The 12,568-nt window shown below is 34.7% G+C and overlaps 1 protein-coding gene across 2 annotated transcripts in view; it reads right to left on the bottom strand.

Annotated features, from left to right (window-relative positions):
* Positions 1-217: 217 nt before the first annotated feature.
* LOC134534758 (zinc finger CCCH domain-containing protein 14) overlaps positions 218-12,568 on the bottom strand; it is a 47,118-nt gene continuing 34,767 nt past the window's right edge. The window contains exons 11-15 of one of the 2 annotated variants that reach the window (XM_063373295.1): positions 12,066-12,265; positions 11,858-11,954; positions 8,189-8,322; positions 7,456-7,541; positions 218-579 (exon numbers count right to left, since the gene is read on the bottom strand). In XM_063373295.1, coding sequence (XP_063229365.1) covers positions 469-579; positions 7,456-7,541; positions 8,189-8,322; positions 11,858-11,954; positions 12,066-12,265 — 628 coding nt within the window. In that variant the 3' untranslated portion in view covers positions 218-468. Of the gene's footprint in view, positions 580-7,455; positions 7,542-8,188; positions 8,323-11,857; positions 11,955-12,065; positions 12,269-12,568 lie in introns of both variants that reach the window. The other variant, XM_063373294.1, reaches the window with a different exon arrangement.

Genomic DNA, 12,568 nt, shown 5'->3' on the forward strand with positions numbered 1-12,568 from the left:
CAAAATTTATGGTGCACCATATAAGTCTATTCCTAAAAAGAAGTATAAATTAAATGAAGGCCATATCAACTGAAATAAAAATTACCAAAAGGCTTAGCAAGTGGTGAGAACGCCACACCTGTTTTAATTTGGAGGAGAAAAAAAAATTTCTTCACTTGATTCTTGAATAGCATTAAAAAAAACAGTACTTTTAAAACAAGAAATAAAACACAACTCATATACAATATAGCTTTTTTTATAAAATATTTTTTTTTCTTATACACATTTTAGCTCTCACAGATAAAAACATGTCCTGTGAAAATAACATCAGCATTGGAACTTCACACAGCGGGTTCACGCTTGTCACAATCACCTCTCACGACTAGAACAACTGTCTTCTTGCACAAGCCTACTAGGAAGATAATACATATTTATGGCATGTGCCACAGAAACATGGACCAAGTCTGTATGTACAGGAAATGTGCAGTTTTAAGTTGGTACGTGTGAGGACCACTTGAGCTTGTGCACTGCTGGTATCTTGTTGCTGTGGTGCTGGTATGTGCAGCCTTTCTTGCTGCAGTACTTCCCATATCGGCAAGGCTGCACACACAAAACAGAGCGCCTCTTTAGCTGCTAACCCAGCGGTGTGACAACGCAGACAGTATCAAAGATGATGTACAGCAAAATAAGAGTTCAGAAGATCGGTTAAAGTAGAATGCAATGAGAAAAAAGAACTTACTTCAGGCAGATGATTCAGAAAAGCCAGAAGAGGAATTTAACACTTACAGATAGGAGTTAGGTATCTGGGTAACCTGGGAGCATTTATGAAGAAAAAGTGAAAAACCAGTGTTAGTGTTTTAAGAAAACAGTACCTACCACACAGTGTGGTGTTTTTCTTTCTTTCCATTACTGAGTCATTTTTGAGAATAAGCAGGCAACTGAGAACAGTATTTTTTCTTCTTCTAAGAACACATATATATTAATGTTTATCTATTCACAATGTTTTACTTCTTTTACTATTAACATAAATTACTCTGTAGCCATGAATACAAACATAAACCTCTTGTACAATTAATTTATGTAATGTCTATCGACAATATTTTATGGTTTTATTTTTAGGCTAATTTTGTTTTCAAAACATGAAATTTTGGTTTTATAGTTTTTATTTTTGTGAATTCTGTTAATTTATAAAGATTGCATAATAATTAAACAAATAAGACACTTATAAATGTGTCATGAGGTCATGACACTTATTTCACCCAACAGTTTCATTTTAACTGATATATGATGCACTGTTAACATATAACAATTTTGTAATAATGTAATAAGCATATAATAATTTGTAATAAGCATATCTACCTACTTGAAACAAGAAATAATTTGGCAAGTATTTGTGTGTTGAAAAATGTACCAACATCACAATGTAAAAAATGGCACAGCCTACAAGCGTAAGTAGATTTCGAAGTAGTCCATTTCTTATAGAAATATTTTGGAAACTTCTATAAACCTCTCTAGGACATTATAATGTCCTCCAATGTCACAAAATGATTGATTTAATATTTTCTCATTTCCATGCCGCAAAAATATTATGAATGTTTTTAACTGAAAAGCTTAGAATGAAATTTCATATAATGACAACTAAGGTAGTTATTAAATTTTTTTGACATTATAAAATTATTTTTCATCCGTTGCTCTAATAATGTGGTTGTATAAAAATTTGCTTTGCCCCAAGGTTTAAGATAATATTAAGATAGTTTAAAATTAAAATACATCTTAACTAATTTCATACTAAGGTAGTTTAATTTTTTTTTTAAATTTTAACACCTGGATTTACGGTAATAATTATTTACGTTTACGAGGTACGGAAGTTTTATTTATTTTCTTATTCAAAACCAAAGTTTTTTCAATCCCTTGCAATAATGGTTTGTATTATCAAAGTTTGTTTCAGACCAAAGTTTTAGATAAAAATTATAAGATTTACAAATAATTTGAACGGATTTGATGGTAAGGGAGTTATGGATTTCTTTTTGTATTTTAACCCCTATCTATCCACCCTTTGTAATGGTTGGTTGTATCAGAAATTGTTTCAGACAAAAGTTTAGATAATATTTTTAGGGTTTACAAACAATTTGAACTGATTTGATAGTGTGCCTACTAAAGAGTCATGACTTTATTTATCATTCAACCCGTTTATTCCACCCCTTCAGACGAAAGTTGTAGATAATAACTTATGGCTTTACGATAAATTAGACTGAATTTAATAGGAACATAGTATAAAAACGATGATTTTTTTATTGAATTCCATCCCTGTTTTTTTAACCCCCAGTACTAATGACTCATCTTATGGAAAATTGTTTCAGAGAATGGTTTTAGATATCAATTATAATGTGTATTTACAAAATATTTGAATGTATTTTATGGTGTGATTACTAAGGTAGTTATGAATTTATTTTTCTATTTTAACCCCTCTATCCACCCTTTGCAGCTATAGTTTGTTGTATCGAAAATTGTTTCTGACAAAAGTTTTAGATAAAAATTATAAGTATTACAAACCATTCAAACAGATTTAATGGTGTGCCTACGAATGGTGATACAAATTTTTTGCCCTCCAGCCCTTGTTTCTTCCACCCCTTACAGTAATGGTTGGTTGTATCAAAATTTTTTGGTATTACCGTATTTACTCGCATATAGGTCGCCATCGCAGATAGGTCGCACCCATAATTTGAGGTCTTGAATTTGGTATTTAAGATTCCCCCCATATAGGTAGCACCGGTAATTCATTACCGTGCCGTGCGCGGAGAAAGGTCACTGTACTCAATCAGCTACTGTTACGGCGCGCCTGCTGGCTCTCTTTGGTCAATGAGCTGCGCATGCGCAGTATAACTCACTCAACGCTCCGCCCAGACTCGTGACCTTGCATCAGCAGCCAGCCAATAGATGCGAGCTTAGCGGAAAAAAATATAAGCTCCACCTCCCGTGTACCAGTTTTGTCCAGTTCTAATACCAGTTTATTGGTATACGCACCAGTTTTCTCGCTGCCGTGACATGTTCAAGTTTACGTCCATCTTGATGTCTTGATACCAATAATTAATTACGATCCCCAGAAATAAATTGTTAGTTTAAAAAATATGTGTCAACTGTACAATACTTCCGAAATTATAAAATACGTATAAAACAGTTACCAAGACTCCGCTAATTTTATCTTGTGAAGTTTGTCTCGTACCAGTATTTCGGCTAAGTTGTGACATAAATACAGTATCAGAAATTAACAATCAGCCACGTTCATACATTCGTGAGTTTACGTTTTTCCCTCGTGCATTTTAGATTGTCTCCTGCTATAATTACTCGGACTTTTACACGCCTAGGCTTAAATTATTACATGTTTAGAAATAAAAGCAACTTTCTATGTTATAAAATATGTAGGTATATTTTGCGATTTAAAATGTTCATTGCCGACTATAAACGTTACGTTTTTCACGATGTTTTTAGGCCTACTAGCTAATCTTATCTACTCTTTAAAGTACCCACTGTATTTTCAGGTTGTTTATGGTTGTTACGTGACGTAAATACAGTAGAATACCGGTACAACGTACCTCATTATAACGTATATTTCAATTTAACGTATTTTTTTTAAGTCCCCGCCAAAAATCGTATCTTCACCATGCAAAACTGTTTCAGTTTAAAGTATCATATTTTCACTATAACGTATAAATTCTACTAGTAGCGTGGCATTACTACAACAAAATTTACTTAAACTGGTAAATAAATTTCCAGCTAAATGATTAATGTTGTAGAACAAACATTAACAAATACCACCGCGACGTATTTTCTAACCTCTAAACCCTCAAAACAAAGTTAACAAACAGTTGCGCGCACTACCATAGATTAAACCATACGTAGTATGCGACGTGAGCAACACAACACCATTCGATACATCGAAACACGGAAGTTTGAGAGAAGTATTAATTATTTAGACAAAAGTGTTACGCTACGCTAATATACTGTTTGACGTCTGTGCCGGGATTGTTTATTGTTATTGTTGAGTTTATTTTCAGGTTACGTTATTTAGACCATGCATTGTATTTGTGCTACAAAATGAGTGACTCTGGAGATAAAAAGAAACGAAAGCAATAAACGCTTAAGGAAAAAGTGGAAATATTAAGGGAACTAGACAAGGGGAAAAAGCAAGTCGCAGTTGCGAAGACATATGGCATTGCGGCGACGACTGTTAGTACTATTGTAAAAGACCGGGCAAATATTGAAAAGATGTATGAAGAATCTTTGTTTGGTTGTGACCGCAAAAGGCTTCGTTCCGGCGATCATCAAGGTTTGGAAGATTCCTTGAACAAATGGTTGAGGGAAGTACGATCAAATAATGTTCCTGTAACTGGCCCAATGTTGCAAGCTAAAGCAAAACAGTTTGCATTGCTTATGGAGATTCAAGACTTCCAAGCCAGTTCGGGGTGGTTGCACCGGTTCCGGGAACGACGTGGTATATCATGGAAGGTTGTTTGTGGGGAGGACAAAGATGCAGACTCAGAGGCAGCAAACCAGTGGAAGGAAGTAAAGTCGGAGAGTATTTTTAAATCATACTCAGTAGACAATATTTTCAATGCTGATGAAACTGCATTTTTTACAAGCTTTTGCCGAACAGGACAATGGCATATAGGGGTGAAAAATGCACTGGAGGGAAAAAAGCAAATGAAAGGTTGTCTGTGTTGTTTTTTTGCAACGCCACAGGAACAAAAAAATTGAGGCCATTAATCATTGGTAAACACAAGTCTCCCAGGTGTTTCAAGGGAGTTTCTTGGCTTCCTGCTGATTATGCAAGCAACACCCGTGCATGGATGACAAGAGAACTGTTCTCAAACTGGCTCATGAAAACCGATAAGGACATGAAGAAAGAGGGAAGAAAAATTCTTTTGTTGGTAGACAACTGCGCAGCACACACTGTTGATCTTCGACTGTAAAAAATCAAACTGATGTTTCTGCCACCTAACTGCACATCTCAGTTACAGCCCCTTGACCAAGGCATTATTCAGAATGCTAAAGTGCATTTTCGAAAACATCTTGTTGAGAGGTTGCTCATCAACATTAGGTTGAAAGTGCCCACCAACATCAATGTTCTTCAGGCAATTGAGATGATTACTGGTGGATGGTGGAATGTTCAGCCAGAAACTATTGCCAACTGCTGGAGAAAGTCTGGCATTGTTAACTGTAACACTGACGAGCTCACTGCAACTTCATCAGACCAGGATGCAAGCCATACTGCAACACAAACATGCGAAAGCAATGACATTGACCCTGAAGTATGGCAAGAAGTGTCAACCTCCATGCAGTGTGATGCTGTTTAATTCACAGACTATGTGTCTGTGGATAATGAAACAGAAACAACACCAGTGTTGACTGACAGTGACATCGTTAGTGAAGTCATTCAATCACAGTCATCAAAAGTCGAATCAGATGATGATTCTGACACTGAGGAGCCGCCTGTGACAGCTACAGAAGCTATTCAGAGCTTAGAGAAACTGAACAAATTTATCTCTAAACACGAAAAGATTCCAGAAGGGATCAGGAAATCTTTCTATGAGATAGAACATTTTGTTCAACAGAGCATCATTCAAGCTCAAAAACAAACTGAAATAACAGATTTTTTTTTAAAAATAACTAAACTTAAGTTATACATACACACCAATGTTTAACTGAAGTCAGATGTTGGCCAAAAAATAATGTATCTTATAATGTCGCTATTTTTTTAATATTTTTTTTTCTCTTTGTAAAGATGATATGTATGTATGTTTCAGTACTAAGTACTTTCAGTACTAAGTACAAAAACGTGAGGTCCCTGTAAGTACTTAGTACTGAGATTCTACTGTAGCGGGATGGATTCGATTTTTGAGTTGTAATTTGTGTGAAAGTATCGTATTGGACTAAATGGGAACTAAACGGGACCTTAAGAATATAGTGCAAATAACGGGAAAACGTAAATAACGGTAACGTAAATAAGGGGTTTCGCTGTATGTGTGCATTGTAAATAAATTTACCTATACCTATATAAACTTCTTTTTCACATTTTAAAGCAAAATATTGCAAAAAAAATTCCTCAAAAATTTTAAAAAAAAATTTTCTTCACATATAGGTTGCACTTCATTTTTTCCCCATCAAATCTGGTAAAATTGCCGCGACCTATATGCGAGTAAATACGGTACTTCTACAAATTATAAAACGTTCAAACAGATGTGATATTCATCATATTATTGGATTTATAGAGATATTTCTGTTCTCCATTTCTACTTCTTCCGTCGGATATTGCCCATTAATGAACTAACAGAGATTTTCCACATCAATGTAAGTAAAAATTATTCCAATCTAGTTAGTTAGTACATTTTGTTGCAAACTTCCTGCTAAATAATTTACATTAATTGAAAATACTATATTAAAAAATTAGGATTTTGTGATATGAGTTGATTTTTGATTAAAAATGCTGATTAATTTTATGATTTTAATTGCATTTCAGAGCTTAAATTTGCATTTCGGTGTTATATGGTGTACTGACACCGTGACATGCTTTTCCATGTTATTTTGGTTTTATCTCAATACACAATATAATCTTGTCCCTAGTAACTCCTAGTGTGCCATGCATGTCATGCAACTCAACACTTTGAAACAGAGAACACAAAAATACAAAACAAATTATTCATGATTAATATTGAATATGCCCAAAAAATTATAATCACATACACCAAAAGCAATTCAGTAACACTGTAACACTATTGCTCAATTGTACATACTACCAAATAATAAACATTTAAAATACAAAATACCACTTAAAAACACTCACATTTACTATCCCAGTCTGATTTCTGGTGATTCATCAGCAGACTTTCAGAGTAGGACAACGTAGGGGGTGTCAGCTGGTTTTCTTGGAATACTTTAGTTTTCCCCACCTCCATCATTTCATCACCGCTGCACACTCCTCACCCCTCTCCTTGCTCACTTCATCAGTAAGGCAACCAGTTTCTTATTCCCTACCCCCTCCTTCTTTTCTGCTAATGTTAAACCAAGAGGCTGTACACCACTGTGAAAGTATTCTGTATTGCGTATCGAGCTCATAACAGCATCAAGTACATGGAACCTCATTCTAATGTACCTTACTTAAAAAGAATATCTCACTTTAAAGCATTTGTTTACACCTTCCTACAAGATTTTTTACATTTAGTAACAGTTCAGTGTAAATTACTTTCATTATTAAATAAGTTGTAATGAGATTTCACTGTATTGGCATTCTCATTTCATTATAACTACAATTTATAAAGCAACAAAGTAAAACATACTTATGTATATAGGTAATTCAAAGGCACTTAAAGTTGACATCAAGAAAAAAGATACATTACACCACTGCTATGTAAGAAAATTATTCTTATAAGTACTCACATACTCACAAATAAAATAAGAGTTGTATGCTTAAAATATTACCTTGGGATGAAGAAAGGGACAATTTGCATTACTGCAATTTGGAAAGAACTTGCACATCTGTGTTGGTTGCCGTACTGCTGATGCACCTGAGGGTAGAGGCAACAAACAACCGTTAGTTGCGATGATCAGAAACATGAACCATGACCACTGCATTGTAGCTATGTATTATTTCAAACAGACAGCAAAATACTGAAATGTAAAATGACTTACAGGAACATTCCCCCTGATTGACTCAACTTCCACTGTTCCATCCAATTCCCATTTTATTGAAGACGTCAGTTCAGTAAAAAGGCAATGGACTAGCATTCCAAGTTTTAATTCTGGTTAGGGCATCCTAATTTTGATTTTCTATCATTTCTCAAAATTACTTCAGGTAAATGCTGGAATGGTCATGAGAGATTTCTCCACAAATATCTCTGATTTCTAATTACCTCCTTGAGTCATATATATATAAAAAAATACAACTTTACATTCCCCCACATTGAATCAATATTTGAGGTCATATAACGCTCATTTGCATTTAACAAAAACTAGTTTTTAATATTGTTCTCACGTAGATCTCACATCAATAAGAAAAAGATTTTGCACATGCCTAAGAAATTGTTTTACAACATTTATGCAATGAAAATACAATAAACATATCTCTAAAATGTGAATTTCACATGTTTTCCTAGGATTAAATGCCGTGATAGAACTGGGTGTGTATGCCTCACTTGGCATAGCGCACTCTCACCTGGGTAAATGGGAGCCAACAAGCGCGGGCTCGCGTGGGTGAATGGACAGTCCCTCCTCGTGCACGCAGCGTCAAACTTGCAGTTGGGATGGATGTACAGGCACTTCTCCCCAAACTTGCAGCTAGGAAATGACCTACCAACCAACACACAAATCAGTTTCTTTGAGTATCAAGTATAACAGAATTCTCACACACACACACAAAAAAAAAAAACCAGGTCTTTAAAAAACAAGCTCTATTTTAACCATTTTTTAGTGCAAATTGAATTATGAAGTACATATATAGCTAATCAAACACTTACTGGACTACTTGATTTCATCATTGATTGTGGCACAAATGTTTCATTTTCACAATACCATAATACAGTAGCATTTACTCGTTAGTTACAGAAAAATCCTGTTAATAAAATCCCACTGAAGAAAATATCTGCATAATAGGTTTAAAAAATTTAGCACTTAACCTATAAATTAGAGATGGAATGAGACTCGAAAACTCGAGCCGAGTCGAGCGAGTAGCTGAAGCTCGACTCAACTCGACAGTCTAGTTCATTATACTCGACAGGATGAGGCTCAACAATCTTTTTCTCTTAACTTGATACAGAATTGACTCCAACGAGCATAAGATCACGTACTATTATGTATTTTTTAAGCATTTCACAGTGTAAACTCATATTTACATTTGCGCCATTTACTTAGTGAATGGTTAATATTAAATGATTACATTGCCTAAAAAAACGTAAAACATTAATTTCGCTATTTACATTTCAGAACACTGGAAAAGACTGCACTTTAGTATGGCCTACTGTATATCATAGATATGTAACATACCAAACAAACTATGAGAAAAAAAAATTGTCTGTAAATCACTTTTTTGTACTACAGTGACAACTGATAGTATTGATGCATAAAAATTTGCATTATCACAAATGTGATAAATTAATGTCCCTAGTTATGACACTGGCACAACTAACAACTCAGGTCAAATACTAACTTATTAATCGCTAACTAATCCTGGCCACACTCAGCTGTGGCTCAGTCTGATATGAAATGAATAGGACAGTAAATCAAAGTATTCTAGTGAACACAGATTCACAGAGGAAACACATAATTCTATTTATTTGCTGTGGCTATGCTATGGAATAAAGGAAAGGAAAAAAATATATTTTTTTTTTTGCATAAAATGAATACCGTATTTACCCATGTACCACCCGCACATTTTTTCTGAAAAACAACATTCAAAAGTCGGGGTGCGGGTCATACACGAAATTTGAGGTTTTGGACAACAATGAAGACTGAAAAAATTGGATTTATAGTACATTACCGAATGCTGGACGCATTTATTACAATGAAAATACAGCAAAACCCTTATTTACATTACCGTTATTTACTTTTTCCCGATATTTGCACCATTTTATTTCGGTCCCGTTTTAACCTCATATGATGCAATGCAATAAATTGCCGTTGTTTACAACGCGCGTATAAACTGCTTCCCGCAATTTACGCGGTTTATTCTGAGATTAACGCTTTCTAATTTAAATAATCGTAATATGACGTATTCTGATGTGTTTTCAAGACGTTTTTAAAAGTATTAAACTTTATCCGTAACGTGTCGGGAGTCGCTGTAATCCACCTATAAAACGTAAACAGCGCCAGTTGGCATCATTCGGTATAGAGCGCGCGCACGTAGTCGAAGATCGATAGCGATAGCTCGCAAACTTCTTGCTACGCGCGCGCTCTGTTTACAACCGAGTTAACTATAACTGGCAACCCGCGCCATTTTATGCGTATCAATACAACTCACGTTTTTGCTACGGTTTTTTTTACGTTGAATAAAATGGTTTTATGGCATCACTCATTATTTTTAATTATTTGGCACTACGAGCTTTATTTTTATTTGCAGGATGTTGCAACGGACTGAACAGTTGACGATTGTGGTTATTGCATACAAACATTTTAAAATTTATTTCACCAAATTTACGTCTGTTGTTTAGCAAAATTGATCTACTATTTTGACAATGAATATTACTGGGTTTTTTTTCTTAATATTTCATGCATTTGTGTTAGTAAAATTCTGTGCTGCAGTTATAAAGAGTTTTCTTTGTTGTTACAATGACAGACTCTTTTTCCCTATTTATGCAGGCACATGTAAATAGACATTACAGTGAAAAAAATTTTTTTCCAGAGAGTATGTTGAAAATTTGGGGTGCGGGTCATACATGGGGGCGGGTGGTACATGGGTAAATACGGTATTTAATTTAAAGCTAGTGGATGGACTAAATTTTTTGTTTGTCCGTTTTCTGCATAAACATAAAGATCGGTCAGAATGAGTGGTATTCGTGGATATAGTACATCTCCACCCATATGAGGTCCAGTAAGAATTGTTGCTTCAATTAGATTGTTCATCATTTTTTGAACTATTAATCGTGTACCTTTGCATAACTTTGGCTGATTGATGTTTTGGAGTAATATAATTAGCACTACAATTTTCAAATTCAGAATGTGTGATGGTAATCCGGTAACACTAACTGAATTAAGAAATTCCGTTGGAAAATTCACTACTCCACTTTCGTTTATCACAGAATATGGATTTGTATGTCACTGTTTCACCTGTGATTCTGTTTAAAATGATGATGTTCATATTGTATACATTAACATTTTTAACTGCTAGAATGGCTCTTCCACTTAACCATGCGTGATTTCTATAATTTGATTTGATGCTTTGGAAAACCTTATCTACTAATTCTTCTTCTGAATTCATGATATTGCAAAAATTAGATGGGAAAGTGATATTTCCTGTTTTTGGATTTGTAGGTACAATGCTGTTACTGAATTTGAGTAATTTTCTTGAAAATATGTCAGCTGAATGATCGATTTGAAGCTGAACACTCTTATGTTTTGTTAAATGCCTTTTTTTGACCTTGCTCCAAAAAATTAATTATTTCAAACAGGCATTCAATTCATCAACTTGTGTTGAGAGAGGTATAACTGGAAGCATTTGCCTGAAGTCACCAGATAGTAAAGCCAATGCTCAATGCTCCACCAAATTGAGCCTGATTATTTCTCCCTCAAGTCTTTCAATGTACCATCTAATACTTTCAATGACTTCTTGTGAGCCAAATCGTAAAACGCGTACTATGGCAGGCAAAAACAAAAGACGGCAGTAAGTCATTCTTCTTTTAGTTTTTTTTCTGCGCGCACATTCCAAGGAGAATATATTTATTCCATGAAGAGTCTAATCTCCTTTCTCCCAAGACTTTCCAGAGATAATTTGTTCTAAACTACACATCAGCATAATGTAAATAAAACATAAAAATTCTATTAAAAAATATATATATTTTCTTTTCCAAAACTGCACAGACCAGTATATGTTTATTTCTAACCAAGAACACATAATATCAAAATTCATGATTCTTACTTTGAAAATGACAGACTTCCTGGAAAATTTCTGGATTTTTTTTTAAATTTTAATATAAAAAACTTGTGAATTGAAATGTAATTTTGTGTCAAAATTTCAAGTTAATTGAATCGACTACTTTTAAGACTGAATTTTTAAATATATAGACATTTACTGCTAACCTTCAGTTATGTTTACTATGTACACACATTCAAACCTGTTAACTGCCAAACAATGGTACTACTTATACTGCAAATTTTAAACACTAAAACTTACTTGCAAGGTGTCGTGGGATGTGAGAATGTACACTTGTCTCCCAGCCGACATGCGGGCCAAAATCGACATCTGTCAATACTCTTCAACGGGACAGCTTCTGTTGGAAAAACCATCCCAAAAGCAAATCAATAATCACAAAATAGAGATTTCAGAAAAGAAAAAAAAAAAATGGTTTCACATATGAGTTGTAGTCAAATCTGTGGCTCACCAGCAACTTTGGAAGACGACGTAGAAACAGTGGTAGTTGTGTTCGGGGAGAAGATAATGGGCGAGCGGTGTCTCTTGGACTTCTCGTCTGCATTATCTTGCTTCTGCTCTTCAATCTTCTGGAGCTCATAATCGTCTTCCTCCTCAAACAGGCTGCGCTCCAGCCCATCCAGCGTCACCACGAACTGGGGACTCTCCGGCCTACTGAAGCACACGCTCACTTGCACACTGAATCTCAGCTTTCCAACAGATAACAAAATGGCACATCCACTACAAAACCTCCTAACTAAAAAGACATATTACGATATATAGTACAGACTACACGCTCCAGTACATATTCTGAAAATATGAACCCCAATTAGCCAATGAAAACTTCAAAAATACACCCAAACTAAAGTAAAATGATGGGTGTCTACCAGGTCCCAACAGCAAAACTCAGTGACTTTTTGGTGACCTTTAAAAAATACTTTAAGACCTGAAATTTTAAGTATTATTATACATAAA

Source organism: Bacillus rossius, chromosome 8, assembly GCF_032445375.1.
Source record: "Bacillus rossius redtenbacheri isolate Brsri chromosome 8, Brsri_v3, whole genome shotgun sequence".
Lineage (NCBI taxonomy): Eukaryota > Metazoa > Arthropoda > Insecta > Phasmatodea > Bacillidae > Bacillus > Bacillus rossius.